At 40.6% G+C, this 26,700-nt stretch overlaps 1 protein-coding gene across 5 annotated transcripts in view; it reads left to right on the top strand.

Annotated features, from left to right (window-relative positions):
• The first annotated feature begins 3,338 nt into the window (after nt 1–3,338).
• Nucleotides 3,339–26,700, top strand: part of MAP3K19 (mitogen-activated protein kinase kinase kinase 19) — a 65,093-nt gene continuing 41,731 nt past the window's right edge. For all 5 annotated transcript variants that reach the window (XM_075529635.1, XM_075529638.1, XM_075529637.1 and 2 more), the window contains exons 1-3: nt 3,339–3,360; nt 8,705–8,820; nt 23,823–23,916. In XM_075529635.1, coding sequence (XP_075385750.1) covers nt 3,339–3,360; nt 8,705–8,820; nt 23,823–23,916 — 232 coding nt within the window. The remainder of the gene's footprint in view (nt 3,361–8,704; nt 8,821–23,822; nt 23,917–26,700) is intronic.

Raw genomic sequence — 26,700 nt, 5'->3', positions numbered from 1 at the left:
CTTAAAAAAAAATCAGAGGATGAACAGTGTTGTGTTTTCCAAACGCTGGTACGTGGGTGTCTGGTCATTAAGAAAGGGCACATGTTCTTTCTAAGTATTTTTTATGGCTTTTTCTTTGGGGGAAAAAAGAGGCAGGAGCTTCAAGAACAAGTGTAAGCAAGACTAAGAGAGCTTGTAAAACACAAAACCGAACCCACAGCTATCGATTCCATTCAGACTCTCAGTGAACCCATGCGATTTCAGAATAGAACTGTGCTCCATAGGGTGTGCAATAGCTACTTTGTGGAAACTGATCCTCCGGCTTTCTTTCCAGGCATCTCTGGGTAAATTTAAATGGTCAATCAATCGCTTGGTTAGTAGCGGAGTGCTTCATTCTTTATTCAAACCAGGGATTCCTGATCTTGTAAACCAGACCAGTCTCACAGTCAGCAAGTCGATTCTGGCTCATTGTCACCCTATAGGACAGGGTAGAACTTCCCCTGCAGGTTTCCGAGTGTAACTCTTTACGGGCGTAGAAAACCTCATCTTTCTCCTTAGAATGACTGGGGTTTTGAACTGCTGACCTTGTGGTTAGCAACCTATGGTGTAACTTTAGTGTTAAAAACACCTGGAAAGAATGTTGAATATGGAGATCCCTAGATACCACCCCAGAGATGGTGTCCAACAGATCTGGTGTGGGGGTCCAGAATACAGGAGACTAATTTAGGCAAATGAGCAAATGGAAGTCCCAGAGAGTTCAATGATTTCTTACATCGACACAGTAGGGTAGTGCCAGTCTCCAGTTCCTGTGTGTGCTGTTTCCTTTGAAGAGACATTTGATAACGAAAAGGCCATAAGATAATATCATTGTGGATTACTGCTTGGTTTAGGTTGAAGACGATGGTCCTTTCCCCTGGGTCCTAACATGTGACAAATGAAGCAAGTATCACTGCTGTTTTCCACATAATCCAATAATAAGATTTTCATCATTTGCTTTAAATCCAATTATAGGATTTGGTGCACTACAGAGAGGATAGTAGGATAGTTATGCTGTTTCAAGAAGCCCTAAAACCAACCAACTGGGATAAAGAACTACAGGACAAGGTGAAGGAAATTGGCAAGATCAAGTTCAGAGGAAAACTTTGGCTTTTTATGACAATATTTCATAGCTAGGAGTCTGTACAATAAGCATATTGGCTTACGTTTCAAGAGAGAGTCACTGTTACCCTAAGAAAAAGGAGCAATCAAGAAAGTCCGCAGTTTAGTGAAGTAAAATCATTTGAAAGAAAATAAAATAATCAAAGACTTTATTTTGAATAAAGGGATAATAATTCACCTAGGGTTTTTATTTAATTCATTTTATTGGGAGCTCATACAACTCTTATCACAATCCATACATACATCCATTGTGTCAAGCACATTTGTACATTGTTGCCATAGCCATTCCCAAAACGTTTTCTTTCTACTTGAGCCCTTGGTATCAGCTCCTCATTTTCTCCCTCCCTCCTTCACCCTCCCTCCCCAACCCTTGATAATTCACAAATTATTATTATCTTGTCATGTCTTACACTGTACAGTGTCTCCCCTCAGTACATGTAGATCATTGTGATCAGTTACCCCTTTCTACTCCACCTTCCCCTTACCCTCTTGATATCGCCACTCTCATTATTGGTCCTGAGGAGTTTATCTGTCCTGGATTCCCTGTGTTTCCAGTTCCTATCTGTACCAGTGTACATCCTCTGGTCTAGCCAGATTGGTAAGGTAGAATTGGGATCACGATGGTGGTGGTGGGGGGAGTGTTAAAGAACTAGAGGAAAGTTGTATGCTTCATTGATGCCACACTGCACCCTGACTGGCTCGTCTTCTCCCCAGGACCCTCTGTAAGGGGATGTCCAGTTGCCTACAGATGGGCTTTGGGTGTGTAGTCTGCACTCCCCCCTCAATCACAGTGATATGATGTTTTGTTCTTTGATGCCTGATACCTGATTCTAATTGACATGTTTTGATCACACAGGCTGGTGTGCATCTTCCATGTGGGCTTTGTTGTTTCATCTTGATTTATCCATCCTTAAAAAGTTATGAAAAGTTTTGCCTAATTCCATGATGCTTGATTGGGACTTTCCCGACACAATCGCTGAAGACAAAATGGGTGCATAAGCAAATGTTGTGAAGAGAGGTGATGGTGCCCGGCTATTAAAAGATACAGCATCTGTGATCTTAAAGGCTTGAAGGTAAACAAGCAGCCATCTAGCTGAGAAGCATCAAAGCTCACATGGATGAAGCACACCAGCCTGTGTGATAATGAGGTGTTGATAGGCCCAAGTATCAGGTATCAAAGACCCGGAACAAAAAAATCCTATCATTGTGAATGAGGGGGAGTGTGGAATAGAGACCCAAAGCCCATCTGTAGGCAACTGGACTGTCCCTTACGGAAGGGTCTCAAGGAGGAGATGAGCCAATCAGGGTGCAGTATAGCACTGATGAAACATACAACTTTCCTCTAGTTCTTTAACGCTTCCTCACCCCCACGATCATGATCACAATTCAACCTTACAAATCTGGCTAGACCAGAGCATGTACACTGGTACAGAGAAGAGCTGAAAACACGGGAAATCCAGGACAGATAAACCCCTTAGGACCAATATTGAGAGTAACCATACCAAGAGGGGAAGGGGAAGGAGGGGGGAGTTAGAGGGAACCGATCACAATTATCTATCTATAACCCCCTCCCAGGGGAATGGACAACAGAAAAGCAGGTGAAGGGAGACATTGGTCAGTGTAAGACATGAAATAATAATAACTTATAAATTATTAAGGGTTCATGAAGGAGGAGGGAGCAGGGAAGGGGGGGATGAGGAGTTGATATCAAATGCTCAAGTAGAATGAAAATGTTTTGAGAATGATGATGGCAACAATGTACAAATGTGCTTGACACAATGGATGTATGTATGGATTCTGATAAGAGTTGTACAAGCCCCCAATGAAATTATTTTTAAAAAGAAAAAAAAGAACAGTTTTGCCTAAAACTGGGAAATCTCTTAAAATATTGGAATTTTTTAGACTTTGTGGGACTAAAACATGGAATACAATACTTTCATTTAAATCTTGAAAAATGCATCCGCTATCATCTATGAAGTCACCATCATAAACAAACTTCATAAAATTGCTTTCATTTCCATGCTGTCAGTATTTTCTTTCTCTCATACTGAGTTTATATTTTCAGTGGACTTCACTAAGTAGTCTTTGTTTGCCTCCTTTTTTACAGAGACCCTAAACTTTGTGATTGTAGTGGGAAGTCAGCAATACATTATGTGTCACAAATAAGGAGTTTGAAGAAACAACAGTTACTGGACATTCTAATGAATTCTATGCCAAAACCAGGTAAATATTTCCATTCAATATGTGGAATTAGCTATCCATAAAAACCTCTCATTAGAAAGCGTGTTTCTCTCCCTAGAAGGGTCCTAATCAGAAGGTGGAGATGCAGGAAGATGGATGGGTTCCTGGAATATGTCTGGGTTCCTGAAAGATGGATGAACCCCTGCAACTATTTCCCTGAGATCATCTTGAAATATTAAACCAAAATTATCCCCTACTGTCTTTTTAAAACCAAACAGTAGTTTAGCTTAACTAGTAAAGAATGTCTACCTTGAGGATTTTACTCTTTTGAGCTCTGTTAGTATGGGATCAAATACATAATGGCAACTCAAAATATTAGATAGGAAGCTTAGGAGGCAGTTAAGTTTATAATAATCGGGAAAGAATGGTGAGAGTGGCTGTACTGTTTGAATGTAAGTGTGTTAGGCCAGGTTGTCTAGAAAACAAATCCAGTAACACTCATATATGTACAAGAAAGAGCTTTATGTGGAGATGTAGGTATATATCAAGAAAGCATCCCAAACAAGTCCAACTCCAGTCACGAGTCTAATGCTAGTCCGTAAGGATACAGTATGATGAACCAGGAAGCAGGAAGATTACAAGCCGGTGGGTGCAGAGTCTTATGGACCTATAAGGTTGATGGAAACATGGCAGGGTGGCTGTACCTCTCAAAGTCAGTGGCAGGGTCCCAGCAGGTAGGAAGACAAAGTGGCAGAGATAGAGGGAGGTTCCCCATGCCCTTTCCCCCTACTTGTAAAGGCCATACCCCCAAGGAGATATTATTAGACTGTTACCTGATTGACAGGTTGGACTCCACCCCTACACTTTCATAAATCCTCAACTTGACATAAAAGCATCTAACTACCACAGAAATCAATGTCATTGAATTGTATGTGTAGACATCATTGAACTGGTAGATGTGTGATAAATAGTCTCAAATACAACAGCAAGAATAAATTTTAAAACTATATTTAAAAAAAAGGGTTTTCTCTCTCTAAATCTATTTGGTTCATCCATTTCCAAAAAAATCAACCCAACTATGATGGAGAAGCAACTCTATCCAAGGGCCATGACTAAGTGATCTAGAGATGCAAAGAGATGTAAGGAACAGTTCAAAATTTCCAAAATGTACAGTGTGGTGGGGGAAATCAAGATCATAAAGGTGTCAGAAAATTGAAGAATATAGAATAAGGTACAGCTCAGGTGGAATTGTGGGTTATGAGTGGGGCAGCTAACCACAAATTAGGAGGTTCAAACCCACTCACCATTCTGCTGTCGGCTTTTAGACAAAACTGTCTGTTCTCACAAAGATTTACAGTCTCAGAAGTCAGAATTGATGTGACAGGTTAGTGTAGGTTAGTGGACTGCACTTCAAATGAATTTAAGTTGATAAGTAGAAAACATAAGAAACTGATTTTTGCAACTCCCTTGGAGCCCCTTGAGCTCAGGTGGCTATCACTCTTCCATTCTCCTTTCTTACAGATCCCTGTCCTCTATTTACTTAGCTTCTACACAACCCCCAAAGAACAGTCCTGAGACCACAGCATGAGCTAAGGAATTCAGTTTCCCAAACCTAAATTCCAAGGAGTCATCTCTTTGGTGGGGCTTTTATGATTGAACGGAAGCATGTCCCTGGAAAAGCTGTAGATTTGCTGGTTTGGGGACAAGTTGACTCTGACGTCAATCACCTGTGACCAGAATGTGTCATGTGGTGTGCTGCCCACTCTCAGAGTCCCTTTTCATTGTGACAGACAATGATCAGCCAGTGACCATTTGCCATTCAGTCAATTCCAACTCACGGCATGTCAAAGTAGAGCTGTGCTCCTCAGGATTTTCAATGCCCGACTTTCCCGCTCTGCCGGCAGATCAGGAAGTTTTCTTTAAGGTGGGTGGACTCAAGTTTCCAGTTAGGAGCTAAACGCATGAACTGTTTGCACCAACCATGGGCTGATGAGTCTTTCTATATGATAAGGGTTTATGGAAGAAAAGAGACTCAATCTTACCCTCGGCAAAAAGTATGGAATTTGATTTTGTGGAGCAGAGGCACCAGGCTATGAGTAATATGGCTTGTCTAAGGAAACAGATTGGAACAGAAAACTCGCGTTAGAGGAAAGGAAAGCCTGTGATGAGGCACTCAAGTAATTTGGTCCATTGAAGGAAAAGCCTTAAGTGTCAGGCTAATGGGTATATATCTCCCCCCCCCCATCCAATAAAATAAGCACATTTAAAAAAATTAAGCCAGGGACTCGGGGAAGTTCTGTTTCCCTTAATGCAGATGAATTTGAGGGAAGAGACTTTTGGCAAGGGGCTCTATGAAGAAATCATGTTGTTGTGTTTAGGTACTCTCAAGTTGGTTTTGACTTACAAAGACTATGACAACACTGTCTGGTCCTTACATCACTCTAACAATTGTTGTCATGCTCAAAGCCATTGTTGCAGCCACAGTGTCAATCCTCGTAGTTGCTCCCCCTCTGCTATCCTATGCCTGAAGTCCTGCACAGGGACTGCCGTCCTGAGAACATGTCTGAAGTCCATGAAATGAAGCCTCATTGTCGTGCTTCTAAGGTGCATTCTGGCTGCACTTCTTCAAACACAGAGTTATTGTTCTTTTGGCAGTCCATGTAAAATATTAGTTAGTTTTTAGTCTTCCTTATTAATTGTCCAACTTTCTTCTGTCTCTTTGCACACAGGCAGAAGTTGAGAGTTGAATCACAGATTATTCAAAGTGCCAGGCCTACAAAATGGGGATATAGAAATAACTAATGAAATGGGGAATTCTCTAGTTGGAAGAGGAAATTGGACAAGAGGGTAATGAGTGTAACAAATATTGAACTTGATGGAACTTTTAAGTAACAATTTTCTGTAAAACTGGACTCGGATAGATGTATGTTGGTTTGGGAGCTGGTTACAGAGGGAAGATTGTGTGGACCTGAGAGTGGATGGGATTGTTGAAGGATTGATGATGGTGAGAAAACTAAGGACTGAGGTAAGGACTAAGCGTGATAACAGTCATAACAGAGTAAGGAAAGAGTAGTAAAGAGGAAAGAGCTGAAAAATACCAAATTGGAAAATAGAGTTGAAAGAAGATGTGTTAAGATGTTTCACTAGCAGGGAGTAGAAGATGATGGATTATAGAGGTTAAAGAGAAAGATACTGAGGAGATGACGGTTCTGAGTTAGATCATGTATGCAATCTTGCTTCAGTTACAAGATAAATAGAAGCGTCTTTGGAAGAGGAGGGACTTTTCTTTGAGGAACCCGTGCTTTACCACGGGTGAAGGAGAACGAGCTGTTGCTTAGGGGGCATTGAGTTTATGTTAATGGTGGTGGAAAAATTTGAAAAAGGATATCAATAATATTTGCACAACATGAAAAGTATAATCAATGGCATGGAATTATACGTGTACATGTAGAGGTTGTGGAACTGGAGACTATTTTGTTGTGTATAATTTTGCCACAATTAAAAAGAAATTATAATTATACGAATAACACTGAGTACAAGGAAGAAAAAATGTTCTGGAACTGAAGGTGGTGATAACTGCACAACTCTTGATATGATTGAAACATTGAATTGTATGGTATGTGGATGAGTGCTAATAAAACCGTGACAGAGGAGAAGAAGAAGAGGAGGAGGAGGAGGAGGAGGAGGAGGAGGAGGAGGAGGATTACTTTGAAGTAATCAGGGTAACGAGAGGGTGATAATTAGAGCAGTGTCCCTTCAGAGTTAGCTCATTGTTTCTGGTTCAGAACTCTATTCATTTCATGTGACTACAAGTACTAAACAGGAAAAGCCAGTATGCTTAGCCAAGAACCTAGCATTTTCATCCTTGGAAACTATAAAACAAATTCAATTTCCAGCTCATTATTGGGCTTTCACTTAGCAACTTTGCATTCCAAAAAACAATTAATCCTATACTTTTGAAGCGATAACAGTTGATCATTACTGGTTCTATTCAAAAATATATCTATTCTTTCATTCACTAAGAAAAGAGATTGTATAATATTATATATATATATATATATATATATATATATATACTTTTTTAATTACTGGATGGTCTGAAGGGCTCTGATTTCAGTTGTTAGCCACACTGTATTGAGATTACTGCTACTCCCATGAGATGAATGTAGTAGTTCCAGGGTGGCATGGAGGTTCAGCAAAGGAAAACCCAACAGCAATTGAACCAGAATTAGTCTTCTCTACCCTGGATGTCACAGCAGCATTCTAAGACTAGGTTGGAAGAGGTCTCAAAATGTTCTCCAGCCCTCCACCAGTGGAAGTCGTGGTGAGGGGTCATCTTCTGGAAGATTGGAGGACAGCTGTCCTTTCTCTGTGTGTGGTGAACAGGACTTCCTTTATCTACATTAGCTCTCAAGAGCTTTAATGACCAAAATGGTTTTGGTCATATCCCGGTTTGACTAGAAGGGTGTTGACCTTAAGTGTGAAGTGAATGCCTTGACTCTCAGTCATTTATTTTCCTCATAGAGACCTTTCTGTAGTCAGATGTTGATTTATTTGACCATCGTTCTATTAAGAACATGCCTTTTGCTCAAAATTTCAAGGTATCGGATTGCCTTTTTTCCTTTAATAATACCAGTTACCACCTGTTGTAGTTACATAATCTCGTGTCAACTTGAGGATATTAAGAGTGAAGGGGTGGAGTTTAGCCTGTCAATCAGGTTGCAGCTTGATGACCACATTTGGAGGTGCTAAGGAGATAAATAGCTCACTGGAGGCCAGACCGATTCTCTCCCTGCTTCATCTTCCTGCTGACAAGACACATGGAGCTACACTGATTGAACCAGAGCCCTGGGCTGGAGGAGCCACGTGGAGATCCACGCCAGTACTGAGACTCTTCCACTGCCACTGGATCCACAAGACTTTCCTCCCACTGGCCTGTAATCTTCCTGCATTTGGCATCATTGCATGTGTTGCGTGAGTCTGAAGAGGAATTTATAGACTGGTATTGGACATATGGACTAATATCGGACTTGTGGACTTGATCTGGACTGGGATGGATGTTTTCTTAATATAAAATTACTCTTTATATAAAGCTTTTTCTTATACATATAGAATGTCTATGAGTTTGTTCCTCTAGTTCACCGGCCTAACATACACCACCAAAGTCTGTTTTTGTTTTATATTGCTCCTCTCAACCATCCATTCTGTGTTTCTTTATGAAAATCTAAAGCTGCATCACTATCCAGTCCACTATTTCAGGGAAATGTTTGAGGAAATGGAGCTAATTGTGAAACTTAGAGACAATTCTCTCAATCTTCCTTCGAAATTGCTGGAGATAAATATTTTACCCAAAGCATGTTTTTATGGTGTTTTGTTTTTTTTGCAGAAAGACATGCTGAATCACTGCTTGACATTTGTCATGATACAAACTCTTCTCCAACTGATATGATGACAGTTACCAATAATCAAAATATAGTCTTGCAAAGCCTCAGCAGTAGTGAGGTAAGATTTTTGTCTGTTTTAAGAAAAAACAAAAACTACTTAATGAAAATCAATAATCTACTTTGTATACTTCATTTGAGTTGCTCAAATATTTTAAAACAACCAAATACTACTATTTTATTATTTTAATGTAATAAAAATATACAACACAGCTGGTAAAACAATATTCCAAAGTCTGAATCTCAGAACAACAATTAGCTATTCATCTGAGTCTCATGTATTGTGTGTCTGTGTGTCTGTGTGTGTACATGTGTAATTCCATGGGAGATGGATGAAGCTGAATACAAGCTAAAGAATAAAACATAGCTTGTTTTGCATATGTTTGTTAATAATGAAAAGGGACAGATCTTTCATTTAATCATGTCAAACCCAGTACAAGGTACCACAGAGGAGGTGACTCCTTATGAGCAGCTATAATGCTTAAGCTGAGTGAGTCCATGAGAAGTCTCCTGCTGCACTGTAGCAGTACTGGTAACAAGAGCTGTGACCCACAGAAAACTGGAATGATGCACAAGATGCACAACAAATTGGGAACAGTGGTTGCCTACAAAGAAGGAACTAGTGATTTTGCTCTATGTACTTATTTGTACCTTTTGGATTTTTTATAAAAATAAACATAGCCCAGTGAGTTAAACACCTTTCTACTCTATATTGTTAACAAAAACATAAGCATAAAAATTGTTTATTGTGTTTATAAGATATGGACCATAAAAATTGTTTATTGTTAATAAGATATGGACTTAATTATCTAAGGGGCGGGGAGAGAAAGTTGTTAAGACATGGAAACAAAGGCCCTTTTGATCATTTTTTCCTTCCAAACTCAGTCCCAAACAAGAAAGAAAATAAACAATTATTCTTTTTAGCTTTTCATTTGTAATAATTATAGACTCGTGAGAACTTTCAAAAACAGTACAGAGAAGTCTCATTTAGCCTTCACTCAGTTTCTCACAACGGGGATTATTTTTATAGTTGTCATACATTATCCAAAATGGAAAACTGACATTTTTCTTTCTTCATGAGTGTATATGGTTTTATGACATCATTGACGTCCCTGAATCACCACAAGCAAGATACAAAACTGTCTTGTCATCACAAAGGAACTTCCTCACATTCTCCCTTCATAGTCACATCTTCTTCCTGTCCCTGTGCCCTGGCAAATATGCGACGAACTGTTCTCCAAGCCTATAGTGGTGTCATTTTCATAATGTCATAAACGTGCAAGCTTTTGAGACACGTTTTTCCCTCTCAACATATGGTCCTGAAATATATCCCATTGTTGCATGTATTCATATTTTGTTCCCTTACACTTGTGTTGGAAGTTTATTGAATATTAAGTATACTGAATGATGCAGCCAACATAAAAGAAGATGGAAGGAATACTTAGAATCACTATTAGAAAAATAATTAGTTGACACCCAACCGTGTCAAGAGGTAGCATATGATCAAGGAAGGACGGTGCTTCCTAAGGAAGAAGTCCAAGTTGCACTGAAGGCATTAGCAGAAACACAAGACTCCAGGAATTGATGGGATACCAATGGAAAAGCTTCCACAAGCTGATAAAGAAATGACTAGAGGAACTTACACTTCTATGCCAAGAAATTAAAAACACTGTCACCTGGCCAACCTATGGGCAGAAGTCCACATTTATACCCACTCCAAAGAAGGATGGCCAAACTGAATGTGGAAATTATCAAGCAATATTATTAATATCACATGCAAGTAAAATTTTGCTGAAGATCATTCAACAATGGTTGCAGCAGTACAACAGGGGATTCTAGAAATCCAAGGCAGATGTAGAAAAGGACATGATGTGAGTTATATTTGCTGATGGCAAATGGACCTTGGATGAAAGCAAAGAATACGAGAAAGATGTTTACTTGTGTTTTCTTGATTACGCAAAGGCACTCAACTGTGTAGATCATAACAAACCATGGACAACATGAGAAGAATGTGAATTCCAGGACATTTCATTGTGCTCATGTAGAACATATACATGGCCCAAGACCAAGGAAATTCTGCATAGTCTAAAATCAGGAAGGTGTGCTGTAAAAGGTAAAAGGGCTGTATCCTTTTGCCATCCTTATTCAATCTGGATGCTGAGTAAATAATGAGAAGCTGGATTACATGAGGAAAAATGTTGAAGCAGTACTGAGGAAAGCTTATTAACAATCTGCGATATGCAGCCGACACAACCTTGCTTGCTGAAAGTGACAAGGACTTGAAGCACCTGTGGATGGAGATCAAGGACTGCAGCCTCCAGTATGGATGACAACGCAGTGTAAAAAAACCCTATATCCTCACAACTGGGCCAATAGGCAGTTCATGAAAAACAGAGAAAAGATTGGATTGAAGTTGTCAAAGATTTCATTTTACTTGGATCCACAATCAATATCCATGGAAGCAATAACCAAGAAATCAAGGGAAGTTTAGTGTTGTGCGAGCCTGCTGCACAGGACCTCTTTAAAGTGCTGCAGAGCTTGGATGTCACTTTGAGGACTAAGGTGTGCCTTCCTCAAGCCATGGAATTTTCAGTCCTTCCATATGCATCTGAAATTGCTTCATTAATAAGGAAGACAAGAGAAAAAAGCATGCATTTCAATTATGGTATTGGCAAGGAATATTGAAAGTACCACAGACTGCCAAAAGAACAAACAAGTCTGTTTTGGAAAATGTACAGCCTGAGTGAATGCTCCTTGGAAGCTAGGATGGTGATCGTGATATTTCGTCTCACACGCTTTGGCCATGTGATCGGGAGAGAGCAGGTCCTGGAGAAGGACATCGTGCTCGGTAAAGTGTAAGGTCATCGGGAAGGAGGAAGACCCTCAAGGCACTACACTGACACAGTGACTGCAGGAGAGGACTCAAACGTAACACCTGCTGGGAGGCTGGCCCAGGACTGGGCAGTGCTTCCTTTGTTGCAGATGTAGAGTTGCTGTGAGTGAGAATCGGCTGGGTGGCACTGGACCAATAATCCCCTTGTATGGTTGTTTCATCACCTTTTGAGCCTTGCACTTCTTGAAGAACAACTTGTGTTGTTTCCAGTTTGAGGCTATTACTAATTAGACTCCCATGCACATTCATGCACAGATTTTGGTGCAAACATGCTTTCATTTCTCTAGGATGCACCTCCAGGAGTCCAATTGTTGAGGCCTATGGTAAGTGCCTGTTTAACTAGGTCCCAGAATGGCTGTACTGTTTTACGTCCCTACTAGCAATGAATGAGAAATCGAGTTCCTTCATGCCAGTATTTTCACCATTTGAATGCTCTGGGAAAAGCAATAAAGCACAAGTAAATATCTTTCTCTTATTCTTTGCTTACAGCCAAGATCCATTTGACATTAGCAAGTACGTCAGGTGGTTTTAATTTTGGTAAAGCCCCACTTATTGGTCTTGGATGAAGACCAAATCATTTTTCTTATATTGGTCATACTTTTGGTGTCTTATAGAACTCTTTACCCAATCTTAACATAATTTATCATGTTATCTTTCTTTTAAAAATGAATCTTTTATTGTTGAATATTCAATGACAAATTGGACTTGCCTTGAAAACATTTTTAACATAAAAATTTCCCAGGCAAATGATTTCAATTTTTACAACATGCCAGCATTCTTATTATTTCTCTTCAGTTTGTGTTAATTCCTTTGATCTAGGTGTCCTCCTCATCCTTGCCTTCGTGATGACTGCTTTTGGATCACTGTTGACAGTGTGGTCTCCCATAGCTAACTTTAATGGTCTCTTCTAAGATATTTACAGTCTTATGATTTACATTTAGATCTGCGATCCAACTGGAGTTAATTTTTATAAAATGTGAGGTTTGGGTTCATTTTTTTTTTTGTTTTGCCGTTTGATGTTCAATTGTTCCATCATCATTTCTTGAAAAGACCATTTCTCATCCATTGATTGTTTTCACACACTTTCATAATTTTTTAAAAAAATCTACTTGTTTACCTTTTTCCATTTTACTACCATCAGTTCTAAGATGCATATTTTATGTTTTAACATCTTTGAAATCTGTCATTTTAAAAAATCTTAGTTGAATTATCAGGGTTTTGATTTTTTAGAGGTACATAAAATTATTATGTATCATACAAGCAGAGGAACACATGGTGGGTTATATCTCTAAACACAAGCCACAATATGTAAAGTGGACAAAGTCAAACTCACGGCCATCAAGTCAACTCTGATGCAAAATAACCCTGGAAGACAAGGTAGAACTGTGGATTCTGACACTCTAAAGGAGTAGACAGCCTAATCTTTCTTTGAGTCAAAGTGTTTGATGTTTTTGGTTTACCAATGAGCTAACAAATAGTACAATACTCACATGCTAGGTTATTAGACAATCAATTTATGAAAAATGGTGGATAACCAAATCACCTTAGAAAACGGAGGATGAATTTATCATTACAGTCCTGCCAAATTGCATCATTACAGAATTGCCAGGCAAACCACTGCAAATCATGGTCTACCCAAGTCAACACCTAGCATTACTATCAGAGCTAGTGTTACGCTCACCTTGTATGCAGAATTCATTATTAACAGACATACGTCATTAATGTGCAATACAGTTGAGCAGCAGATGGTTCAGTTTTGTAAATGTGAAACATCAGAGAGCGAGACAGTCAATGTGAGAAGCAAGTGTATTGCATTCGGTTTTTGCTTTGTTTTTTCTTTAGCGAAAGCACCACTGTTTACATCGAAGACCCAAGACCATTATCCACTTCTTTTATTTGAATGAATGCTCACTTTTCTTTTTATTTTTGCTCACTTTCCTTTATTGATTATTTTTAATTTACAAATAGAAGCAGGTGCTTATAGGACTGGTCCTATGTGTCCTTTATAGATTTCCCCAATCATTTGTCAACCAAGGAGCATCTTTCCTATTTAGTTCTGTATGGTTTCTGTGCCATTGTCTCTTCTGTGTGTTGGGCCCCCAGCTGTGTGCAGGTAGACTCTAATGTATTTCTTGTCTACTTGTCACCTTTTGCATGACTGTAAGTGGTTCATGAAATTCATCTGTGTTTAGGATACGTCTTCTCTTCTCCATTCACTCCGATGTTGTTGCTAGTTGCTTTCGGGCTGGCTCTGACTCTTAGCAACGTCTTGTACAACAAAAAGAAATGTTACGTAGTCCTGTGCCACCTTCATAACCATGGGCGTGCTTGAGTTCATTGTTGTGGTCTTCATACATTTTAAGTGCCTTGCAACTTAGAGTGTTAACCTTCCAGCGCCCCACACTCTTCACTGGCTGATTTTCAAAAGTAGGTCACCAGAATTTCTTCCTAATCTGTTTTAGTTAGAAGCGTCACTAAAATGGTCCACCAATGGACCCTTCTGCTACTTGGTTTAGTTTGCAGCACTGTGGCATCACACAAATCACCATAGAGTGACAAGCAGACAGACAGAGACCATTATTTCAAGTCTCCTCTTTGTGGTACCCAATAAAGTTCTTCATGTTGGGTGTTCTAATGGGAACATCTGAGCTGTTTCTGTGAGAAGGCCTTCATTTCCATGGTCACCTGGAAAGTAGATGCTATTTACAAAATTCTTTTTGTTTGTTATGTAAGAGTGTCCTGGTCTATTCCATGACAGAAAAACAGAATCTGAATTTTAAATTCATTCATTTATTTTGAGCAATTTCATGGACATACAAATCACATATCGTATATTTCAGTAGTTCAATCACATTCGTAAGAGTTGTACTACCATCATCATAATCAATTAATTGATTCATAATTATTAATTCATAAATAACAGTACTTTTATTCATAAATAATTAAGACATTTCTTCTTCCTTGTATTCATTGTTGATAGTTCCTACCAGCCTCCCCTGTCATGGCATGTGTCTTTGAATCTACCGACTTGGTTGTTGTTCCTACAGATTTACCTAATCTGGGTTTCATATATATAGAAAGAATACAAACAAAACGTTCCATAACAATAACACAATGAAACAAAGAAAAATCGTAATCAATAATAAAGCAGAAACTATTAAAAACTAGAGCAATTATACATTGGGTAAAGAGGGAGATCAATGATAAGGTAGCACATTTTGACCTAACTGCAATTGTACTAATCCACTCTGCACAGTAACTAGGCCTTTCCCATCTCTGGTCCACAGTCACGGTGGATTCATTAGAGGTGTAATCTACGTGGGGGAACCTGCAAATGAGTTTTGGGCCTTCATTACCATCCACAGCCTCCTGAAGACAGACCAGGTGTTTGGAATTTAAATTTTAATACCATTCCAATCCCTCCTCCGGATTTGAGTTTTATTATTTACAATTCTTGGATCTTACATCCTGGTGTGATTCTTCTATGTGAACTTAGCCTACTCCTCATTTAGACGACTGATTGTCTTAAGACAAGCCTTTAAGACCTCACAGGAGAAAGACTGGACTTTCTACTCCCATAAACAGTTACTGTCTCAGAAACCCACAGGGGGTTGCTATGTCAGCATTGACTCAGTAGCAGTGAATTTGTTTTTGTTTTGTTTTGGTTTGGTTTTAAGACCACAGATGCTATACATTCTGATAGCCAGGCACCATCTGCTTTCTTCACCACACATTGCTACAGTACCTATATCTTCAGTGATCACTTCATGGGAATAGATCATTGTTCCTAGATTGGGGATCTGATTAAGTGGGAGCTTAAAATTCATTCATATATCTATGGTCTATATAGGTCCCTGGTTCACTTTAAAGACATCGTTATTATTCTGTGAATGGGGATATAAGTATCACCGTGAGGCATAGAGTAGTTCTATGGTTATTACTACTAATTTTTTTTCAGTGGCATAGAATTTAAAACATTGTGGATAAAAAAGTATGCATCTATAGGACAATTTTTTAGATGAAAATGCATGGAAAGTTTATTAGCACACATCCCCCAGTTAAGTGCATGCACACATGCACTGACAATGAGGGCTGGAGGAAGGGCAAGCTTTTCATTCATGCTCTTTCCCAAAGGCAACGAGGGTATGAAAAGTGAGTTGCCCAAACAGGCTTTGAACTATTTACAGGCTTTTCTTTTTCTGTCATTGTTTTTTGTTGTTGTTGTTGTTTTGTTTTCTGTTGTTGCTTTGTTTTGCTCTATCTTGATTTCGTGCATATTATTATCTCTGCAGGTCTATCTAGATAAGATAGGCGGGATAAACAATCTGGAGGAGAAAACAACTGGATCAACAGTTCCCCAGCAGACATGAGAGAGGGGAAGGCTGGGGAAAGGAAGTGGGTGTTAAACCCAGGGACAAGGGAACAACAAGTGATCCAAAATCAGTGGCGAGGAGGGTGTAGGAGGCCGATAGGGCTTGATCAAGGGCAATGTAACTGAGAGGAATTACTGAAACCCAGATGAGCATGATAGTGGGACAAGAAGAAAGTCAAAGGAAATAGAGGAAAGAGCTAGGAGGCAAAGACATTTATAGAGGTCTAAATACAGGCATGTACATATGTAAATATATTCATATATGAGGATGGGGAAATAGATCAATGTGCATCTATTTATAGTTTTAGTATTAAGGTAGCAGATGGACATTGGGCTTCCACTGAAGTACTCCCTCAATGCAAGCACACTTTGTTCTATTAAACTGGAATTTCATGATTCTCACCTTCCTGCAACGATCACTGAAGACCAAATGGGTAAGTAAGCAAATGTAGTGAAGAAAGCTAATGGTGCCTGGCTATCAAAAGATATAGCATCTGAGGTCTTGAAGACTTGAAGATAACCAAGTGGACATCTAGCTCAGAAGCAAAAAAGGCCACATGGAAGAAGCACACCAGCCTGTGTGACCACAAGGTGTCGATAGGATCAGATATCAGGCATCAAAGGAAAAAAATCATATCATTATGAATGAGGGGAAGTGAGGACTGGGGACGCAAAGCCCATCTGTAGGCAACTGGACATCTCCTTATACAAGGGTCTCAGGGAGGAGACGAGCCAGTCAGGGTGCAGTGTAGCAATGATGAAACATACAACTTTCCTCTAGTTCTTTAGTGTTTCCTCCCCTCCACTAGCATGATCCCAATTCTACCTTACAAATCTGGCTAGACCAGAGGATGCACACAGGTACAGATAAGAAGTGGAAACACAGGGAATCCAGGACAGATGAACCCCTCAGGACCAGTAGTGAGAGTGGTGATGCTGGGAGGGTGGAGGAAAAGTGGGGAAAAAGAGGGAATTGATCACAAGGATCATATAACCCCTTCCCTGGGGCATGGACAATAGAAAAGTGGGTGAAGGGAGACATCAGACAGTGTAAGACATGACAAAATATTAATAATTTATAAATTATCAAGGGTTTGTGAGGTTGGGGAGGGAGGGGAAATGAGGAGCTAATACCAAGGGCTCAAGAAGAAAGCAAATGTTTTGAGAATGACGATGGCAACAAACATACAAATGTGCTTGACACAGTGGATGGATGGATGGATGTGATAAGAGTGGTACGAGTCCCCAATAAAATAATTTTTTAAGTGAGTTGCCAGTTATTGAGAACCCTCAAGGTGAGAATTTTGAGCCTAAGCCCAAGAATGTGCACATGGAAACCCTCAGGATAGTAGTCATCTCCTTCTCACAGTGGGGCACTTTAGCCTTAGACATATGGGAGATTCTTTTATCTGCTGGTGGTGTGTTTAAGATAAAACCCAGTTCGCTTAGTGTGAGTTTCAAGTTGAATCCTCCTGGCATGATCTATAAGAGATGTGTGTACCTCAAAAGTGCAGTCTAAAGATCTGGCTGTCTATAGTACACAGACAGAGTTGAATAGGAAGTAGGTCAAAAGTGTTCAATTGAATACATGCTACTGAGCTATTTCTCCCCTTAGTGGAATATATATTTAATGTTGAACTTTTTCCCCATTGGCATGCTGCTCTGCCAGGTTTACCCACAGACCAAAGCATAGTTGCCTTCTCCAGGTCAGACATGCCCTCCACCAGTCTGCCTCTTGACGTGGGTTTACAGTAAGGCTCGCTTGTCATGCTCATAGGAGTCTTCATTAATTTGCAGTGACCATAAATTTGAGGTGACTATTAATTTTAGTGGACTGCTGGGTCTTTTACCTCCCACTGCATCATGGGAAACCAACCCAGTTGAAGTGAAGCCTCTCCTGTCAGTGTTTTTTAAGATGTACAAGTAAGGGGGTAGGAGATGGGCCAGAAGCTCTCGGTAGGCATACTACCTTGTTGCCTGGGAAACTGGAATAGGAGATTAGCTGACCTGAGAGCAGAAGCCTGCCTTTGTTTTGGTGTTTATTTTTAAAGTAGTGGTCTCATACAATTTTTGTCCTTTTGTGATTGACTAACTTCACTCAGCATAATGGTTTCCAGGTCCCTCTAGCATGAGAGCTCCAGCTTTGTTTCCGTCACCACGGCCACAGGAGGTGTTTCATGGCTGTTTTGTAAGACATGCATAGTATTGCATTATGTGTATGTACCAGAGTTTCTTTACCCAGTTTCTTTACTGGTGGGTGTGACATCAATTTCAGTCAGGTACTTGAAGATATCACATACACTTTTATCTCTGGAAACATTTATAAAGCAGGTATGAGACTGTCTCTTTGATTCCTGCACTGTTACTTTTCTTCTGGTTCTTCCTGAAATTCCCTGTTCCAAATTTTTCATGGTGGCAATCTAGCAGAGAGTTCTTCTTTAAAAAAATTATTTTATTCTATTAGGGGCTCGTATAGCTCTTATCACTGATCCATACATACATCCATTGTATCAGGCACACTTGTACATTTTGTGCCATCATTTTTTCTTTTCCTTTTTAATCATTTTATTAGGGGCTCATGCAACTCTTATCACAATCCATACATACATCAATTGTGTGAAGCACATTTGTACATTCATTGCCCTCATCATTCTCAAAACATCTGCTCTCCACGTAAGCCCCTGGCATCAGCTCCTCAAAGCAGAGAGTTCTGAAACCAAACCTTAGAATCCTGCTGTGCAGCTTGCCTCTGAACTGACTAGCTCTGTAGCCCTGGGTAAGTTACCTAAAATATCCATGTCTCTGGTTTAAAAAAGAAAAGATAATAGTTCCCATCTTTAGCGTTGTTGTGAGGATTACATGAATTAACAGATGAAAGGTACGTAGAACAGTGTTGACAAGACGAGCTGACACAGTGGCTGCAACAATGGGCCCAAACATAAGAACAACTGTGAGGCTGGCACAGGACCAGGCAGTGCGTTGTATATAGGGTTGCTATGAGTCGGGACCAACCCCACAGCACATAACGACAACAGCAACAATGACAACACTTACTTCTGGATTAGGGGCTTTAGTACAAAAGTTTGCAATTGCCAGGGTGCTGCTGAATAATTTCTTTTTTTTAACAAAGAGGGTGGTAGGCCAAATAAATTTGGGAACCATGGTCTAGGAGCATAGTAAACTATTCCATTTTTCACTACTTTACAGGATGGCCTGCAGGAGCCCAGGTGGCGTAGTGGTTATGCATTGGGCTACCAACTGCAAAGCCAGCAGTTTGAAAGCACCAGCCTCTGCTTGGGAGAAAGGTGGGGCCTTCTATTCTCATAACAAGTTTCAGTCTTGAAAACTCATGGGGCATTTCTACCCTGTGCTACAGGGTCCTGATGAGTCAGCATCAACTCAATGGCAGTGGGTTTGGTTTGGGTTTTGTACCAGGGGGGCCTAAGATAGGCACCTAATCCTTGCCAGGAGGTAGAATATGTTTTAAAAGTACAAAGAACTGCACAAAAGCAACTATATTTTTATGATGAAGTATCTAAAATAATTTTTAAGTATCTAAAGTATTTTTATGGCAGTATTTATTGTGTTCTATGACAACTTGAATGATTTCCAAGCTCTTGGGAAAATAATGAACAAAACATCGAAGCCTTCATGAATAAAATTGGCCGTGTCTGAGCTATCAGATGATAAACACTGCATTTAGTGAAAATTTTAATACCTTTAAAACATACAAACAAACCAAAAACCCACTGCTGTCTCATCCATGCCAACATATAGGGACCATATGGTACAGTGGAACTACCCCGTAGGGTTTCCAAGCCCATAAATCTTTATGGAAACAGATTGCTTTCTCCCCTTTTGACCTTTTGGTTAGCTACTGAACACTTGAACGAAGGGTTCCATTTATGTAGAAGTCCCCTCAGATAGATGTTTGCCCAGATCATAAAAACCACACTATCCAGATTGTGACAGCAAAGCTGGTGCAAATGAAAAAGAGACCCCAACTTCCAATATATTTTATTGCAAAAACTTACTGCCACAGAGTCAGTTCCAACTAATAGTGACTCTATAGGACAGAGTGTACAACTGCCTCTTAGGGTTTCTGAGATTGTAAATATTTACTGAAATAAGAAAGCCTCATATTTCTCCCAAGAAGCATCTGGTAGTTTTGAATTCCACCATGCCACCTGGACTCTTCAAATCTGTTCTTGGAATATGCTCAAACTTCAGGTGGTGTATACTCAAGGTCATACAAGCAGCTGAAGGTCTCTTCCACAGTAAGCCCCTGGCCTCATTTTAGCTGCTGATATTGCGCTTCTTCATTGTCTGTTCCCACATATCTCTGTGTATTCACTCCTGAGAAATCCATGTGGGGTGTGTGTGTGTGTATGTGTGTGTGTATTTGTTACTGAAAAAATATACTTGCAATGAAGAAGTTGTTAGTGTTGCAAGATCCTATCATGAGACCTCCAGCCTTGTTTTGACCACCAAGACCACATTTCCAAGTACTATTTCTTCTGCTTTGTTTCCAATCACTAATAATTCTCAATGTTTCTTGAGTGCAAGCTTGATCAATTTCACACTGAAGACATTGGTAGAACGCTTCAATTTCTGCATCAATAGCTTTAATATAGGTACATACATTGAATAACAGTTGGATTTCCTTTTATTCAGATATATATTATCCTATCACAGACAGCATTGTAATTAATGATAGATTGGAAATGTCCTTTTTGATGTTGATGATTAGTATGACCCCATTACTTTTGAATCTGAAATTCTTGGTGTAATAGGCCATATAATTTTCAGATTCAAAATGAACAAGCTTCAGCAGAGCTTCTAAACTGAGAACAAACTGGACAGTACATTTTGGAGGAATTGTTGTTGTTAGATGTCATTGAGTTAGTTCCAACTCATGGTGACCTTTATGCACAACAAAACTAAACACTACCTGGTTCTGTGCCATCCTCAAAACTGTTCTTATGCCTGAGCCCATTGTAGCAGCCACTGTGTCAATGAATCTCACTGAAGATCTCCCTCTTTTTCACTGCCCCTCCACTTTACCAAGCACGATGTCCTTCTCCTGGGACTGGGCATTCCTGACAAAATGTTCAAAGTATGTGAGATGATGTCCTGCCACATTGGCCTCTAAGGAGTACTTCTCCCGAGAGGAATTAGCCACTGAAAACTTTATGGATAGGTGTGAAGCCTTAACAGATGCGGAAAGCCTAGGGAATAGGACCAGAACATTGTCAGAGAGAGTGCCAGAAGATGAGCCCCTCATGGCAGAAGACACTCAAAGTATGACTGAGAAAGAGCTGCCTTCTCAAAAGAGCCAACGATGACACGGATGGAGCAAAGCCTTCGAGAGTGAAGCCTTGCGGATCTGCATTTGCTGATGGGGCACAACTCCAGATGAGAAGAAATAGCTGCAAACATCTACTCATAATTGAGACTTGGGTACACGAAGCATGGCCCTAGGAAAACTAGGAACCATCAAAAATGAAGTGGAATGCTTAAAGATTGATATCCTTGACATTAGTGAGGTGAAATGGACTGATATTGGCCATTTTGAATAAGAAAATCCTATGTCCTATTATGCCGGCAGATCCTAGGAATGGCATTGCATTGCTTTTGTGACCCTAGTACCCCAACTTCCCTCAAGGGCATGCCCAGGCAAGTGCCTGAGTGTGACATTACCCTTCCCAGGGCTGGCTCTCAAAGACTCACTGTCATCCAGTCAATTCTGACTCATATCAGCCCTATGGGACCGAGGAGAACTGACCATGAGGGTTTCTAAGACTGTAACTTTATGGGAGTAGAAAGCCCATCTTTCTCCTGATGAGTAGCTGGTGGTTTGAACTGCTGACTCCGTGGTTAGCAGCCCAAAGCACAACCTACTACTATGCCACAGAGCTCCCCCTGGGCTGGCTAGGAGAGTGGTCGTAATCCACTTTAAAGGACACTGTTTAGTTTTTGTTTTAATCATTTTATTGGGGGGCGCATACAGCTCTTATCACAATATATCCATCCATCCATCCATTGTGTCAAGCACATTTGTACATTTGTTGCCATCATCGTTTTCAAAACATTTTCTTTCTACTTGAGCCCTTGGTATCAGCTCTTTTTGTTCCCCTCCCTCCCCCATCCTCCTTCTCTCACGAACCCTTAATAATTTATAAATTGCTTTTATTTTGTCATGTCTTACACTGATCGATGTCTCCCTTCACTCACTTTTCTGTTGTCCGTCCCCCATGGAGGGGGTTACATGTAGATCATTGTGATCGGTTCTCCCTTTCCACCTCACCTTCACCTTACCCTCCTGGTATCACTACTCTCATTGTTGGTCCTGAGGGGGTTATCTGTCCCAGCTTCTCTGTGTTTCCAGCTCTTATCTGTAGCAGTGTACATACTCTGGTCTAGCCAGATTTGTAAGGTAGAATTGGGATCATGACAGTGGGGAGAGGAAGCATTTAGGAACTAGAAGAAAGTTGTATGTTTCATCGTTGCTACATTGCACCCTGACTGGCTCATTTCTTCCTTGTGACCCTTCTGTAAGGGGATGTCCAATTGTCTACAGATGGGCTTTGGGTCTCCACTCTGCAGTTCTCATTCACATTGATATGAATATGATTTTTTTGCTCTGGGTCTTCAATGCCTGATATCTTATCCCATCGACACCTCATGGTCACACAAGCTGGTGCAAGCACACTGTTTTTGTCTGAGGTCAAATGTGTTTTCATTACAGTTCAATGATCCCAAAGAGCTCATTGGAAGTTGAATTTCTGTTGAGACCCAAAGCGGGTTGAGAGCTTCCACTGTCAACGAGCCTTCTGCAAACCCCATGCTCAGATGTTAACCTCTATCACATAGGTTAGCTACTGCATGAGTCTGGTACAGTCAGAGCTACTTTATTCAATGCAAAATCACTAGTAACAGCCCTTAAAGAAAGAAACAAATCCTCCAAGAGCTCAGCTTGGTATTTTAGCACAATGAGCATTTTCCAAAGCATGAAGAAGAAATTTGTGAAGCCAAGCACCACAATTAAGTCAGAAAGCCACCATAGTGAAAACTGACATCAGATTTGCTGCCTCCTTTCAGGCTAGGGTTATATCTGTAGCTTCCACAGGGGGCAGGGATTTCCACCCTCACTGCTTGTAAATGATACCTCTGGGAAGCAACATGGAAAAAGATCATGTTCCTCTGGGGCTGTGCACTGTGACTGGGGCAAAAAGGGTTCTTTGCAGTGACCCACGCTGGTGGAATTTGTGGTCGCTCAGTAGCTTGGATGCTGGTGTAATAAAGTACGAAATACTGAATTTCCCCATAGTTTGTATTGTTAGCCCTGATCCTCATTTGCGATGATGCAATGAGTCACATCCATGCCTGCCTGAGCCTGGTTCTCTAAGGGCAGATACCAACCAAACCAAACAAAAAAAACAGCACATCAAAACATTAAATCTGTTGTGTCGTTACATCTGTTTCAACTCATAGCAACTGACTCATAGCAACCCTCCAGAGGAGAGATGAACTGTCCCATAGGGTTTCCAACATTGAAACCAGCCTGCCACATTTTTCTCCCTGGGAGTTTCCACCTCCCACAGGTAGGATAGCAGCTGAGCATTTTAATCAATGCACCACTACAGGGCAGCTCCTTCCCCATTATTTTAGTCCTCAATGCTTCATCCAGCTTAAAAGCAATCCACTTTGGGGAACTTTAGCCCAGAAAAAGCAACATTTACTCTGCCCACAAAGTAATCCACTGAATAACCGAGTTTCTGTTTTATGGTTATTTTAGGAGTTTGACCAAGATGATGACGGCAATCATTCCATATCAGTTAGTGAAGGAGATTCAAGTGGTGATGCTCGAGACTGGCAACCTAGGACAGAAGGTACTGGGTTTCTATCCTTGATTTGTTGACAAAGATAACATTGATTTTATTTTTACCAACGCCCCCACGCCCCCACCCCCAGCCCACTGAATTCAGACGTTGTGTGTATAGAACCCTGAAAGCACAGAAAAGCATAAAGAAAAAAAAAAAACCACTCACAATCCTATCCCTTGGCCCATTTCTGAGTGTGTGAGTCTGGATGACGTTGCTTGTCTTTGTTCCTGCCAGAGTTCTGTAATCCACCTCTCTCTAGCTCAGTCAGCCTTTTGACCAACAACACATTGTCCATCTGTCTTTCCTCTAAGAATCTTCCATTGTTAGATTCGGGGAAGGAAGGCGAGCTTACCTTGGGCGCAAGGAATAATCGCGACCAGTTGAGATGCAAAAGCGGCAAAAGGAGATTTTTAGCTAGCTGAGCTAGGGTCTCCTCCCTCTGCTGCCCGGTGTAGTGCAGCGTCCAAAGGGAATTGGCCCAAACTCTTTGTTCCCAGGCTTTTATAGGCCCAGGGACAAGGGGCAGTCCAGGGTTGCTGTTCTTTAAACTTATTAGAGAAAACCTCTGGCGCCAGCATTGTTGAGCGCTGATTAGTGAGTAGGTTCACGCTTGCTTTCCTGATTGGTCGGTCACTGGTGGGCTGTCACTCGAACTCTATTGGCTAAGGCGTCATCAGGCGATGTGTCCCATTGGTTAGGTCGGATCAGGCGATGTCAGGCGATGTGTCCCATTGGTTAGGTCGGATCAGGTGATGTGTTGCATCAGTGACCAAGAACCTGAAACTGAAACCGAAACCTAGGCCCACCTCAAACCCCGGCTTCCATAAGCCTGTTTTAACTTTTACTCTGCTGACTCTAGCAGTTGCACACCCGTGCCCCTCACCATCAACTCCAGATATCCTTTCTGCCACCAAGGATTTCTCTATCAGCTGTTTTCTCTCAGCTCCACTCTTGGCGGAGACCTGAAGTTGAAGGGTAGCGACTTAGAGTCTCGAGTCTATTACTTTAATGGCCGTAACTCTGGAATTTTCCAGAATAGCACCCATTTTAAACTTATCTGGTCATACCCACACATGCCTCTTATTTAACAGACCACAAGGCCTTTGTAGATTCTCCATAACACATTCACCACAGCTAGCACAATTGTCTTTCATCTGCTTACCTACAAACTTTTGAAATTCAATGTCCATTTAAAATAGTCCAATTTCTCTCTGGTAACTTTCTGACTTCCATTTCTACCATTTCAGGAAGCTGCCTGCCCTCTCAGTTTTCTCTGCGATGCTGCCCTCTCCTGGGAAGCCTCTGCCTTTCTCAAACCCGGCCTTTCCTTCACTCGGGCTGAGGGCAGAGAACAGTGTCGCTACGTTAAAAATGACTATTCACTGTTAACACTCTCCGCCCTGAAGGCAGCTGATTAAAAGAGACAACTCCTGGCCCTTTCCAACAGTCTGTGTGGTCGGTGTTTGCTTTTCAGAATCTTCAAATAGGACTTCCTAGACGTCTCCTTGAGGCCAGAACGCTTCCTGAGAGGATGTTTTGTTTACTGGCCCCACTTGGAGGTGGCTTGTGTTTGAATGACTATTATTTAAGAGATGATTTGTAACAGTGTCACATAGGAGCCATCACAGTTATACAGCCTCTCTACTACTCTCTTGGCATTTTTAGGCTTTAATAATTTGGGTTACAATTATTTTTCTGATGAATTTTCTTCTCACAGTTTATAGACTGTGGTTAAGTTGCTATTCTCAGCCGTGAGGTCTGAGATGAAAAGGTCTTGAGCATTGTTGTGTATTGGGTTCATCTTAAATATCAGTAACTCTTTAAATACCATTTTCATCTTGTTTCTAACATATCAGTGTTTAAAGAATTTACAGAGGAAACCTAGTGGCAAACTGGGCTATACATTGGGCTGCTAACCTCAAGGTCAGCAGTTTGAAACCACCCACTGCTCTTCAAGAGAAGGGTGAAACTTTCTCCTCCCGTCAAGAGTTTCAGTCTCAGAAACCCACAGGGCCCATTCTACTCTGTTTCATAGGGTTCCTATGAGTCAGAATCGACTCAATGGCAGTGAGTTTTTGAGTAAAGTACTTAAACCTTGTGGCTATAGCATGTTGTTAATTTGTATCTGTTTGCCCATTATATTATTTTATCAAAAGAAGTATCATTGATAATAAATATAAACTCCACAATATTTGTATCAAAATGGATAAAATGCCACTTGTCCCCTCCCCCCAAAAAAATCCCTCATTCTTTTAGAGGAGGTGAGACTTGTCTCATGCATATTGGATATGTTATCAGAAGGGATTTATCCTATAGAAGGATATAAAGCCTGCTCATTGGGAAGATGAGAAACACAAATTAGAGAACTATAAAAAGCTAGAGAGAGTATCAACCTATTTTAAACCCGGGTGCCCATAATCTACAGAAATAGACCCATCAGTTGGAAGAGAACAAAGAAAAAAATCAAGGAAGCAAGGCTTTTCTGGAGAAAACAGTTTTTCTTCATTGAGTTGGAAGATAAACAGCATTTAAATTCTTCATTTGAATAATGACTTTAGCATTAGTCTCATATTACTGGCCATATTCCAACTTTTGAGAAAGTCATTTTCACCTCTTCTGTGGAAGAAATGACATTTCGGGCTAGGTTTCCATGTCGTTTTTATTTCCTCTCTCCTATAATGCTCTCTGGCAGGGTTAATTCACCGCATCTTCTGTAGAAAAATGCATTCAGACAGGAGCAAGTGTATAACACTGACATTTGGCCTCTGGCCCCTTCAGAAGCCCCACCCA

The sequence above is a fragment of the Tenrec ecaudatus genome, chromosome 13, assembly GCF_050624435.1.
Source record: "Tenrec ecaudatus isolate mTenEca1 chromosome 13, mTenEca1.hap1, whole genome shotgun sequence".
Classification (NCBI taxonomy): domain Eukaryota; kingdom Metazoa; phylum Chordata; class Mammalia; order Afrosoricida; family Tenrecidae; genus Tenrec; species Tenrec ecaudatus.
The sequence above is the reverse complement of the archived record's forward strand: the minus strand, read 5'-3'. Positions and strand labels throughout refer to the sequence as shown.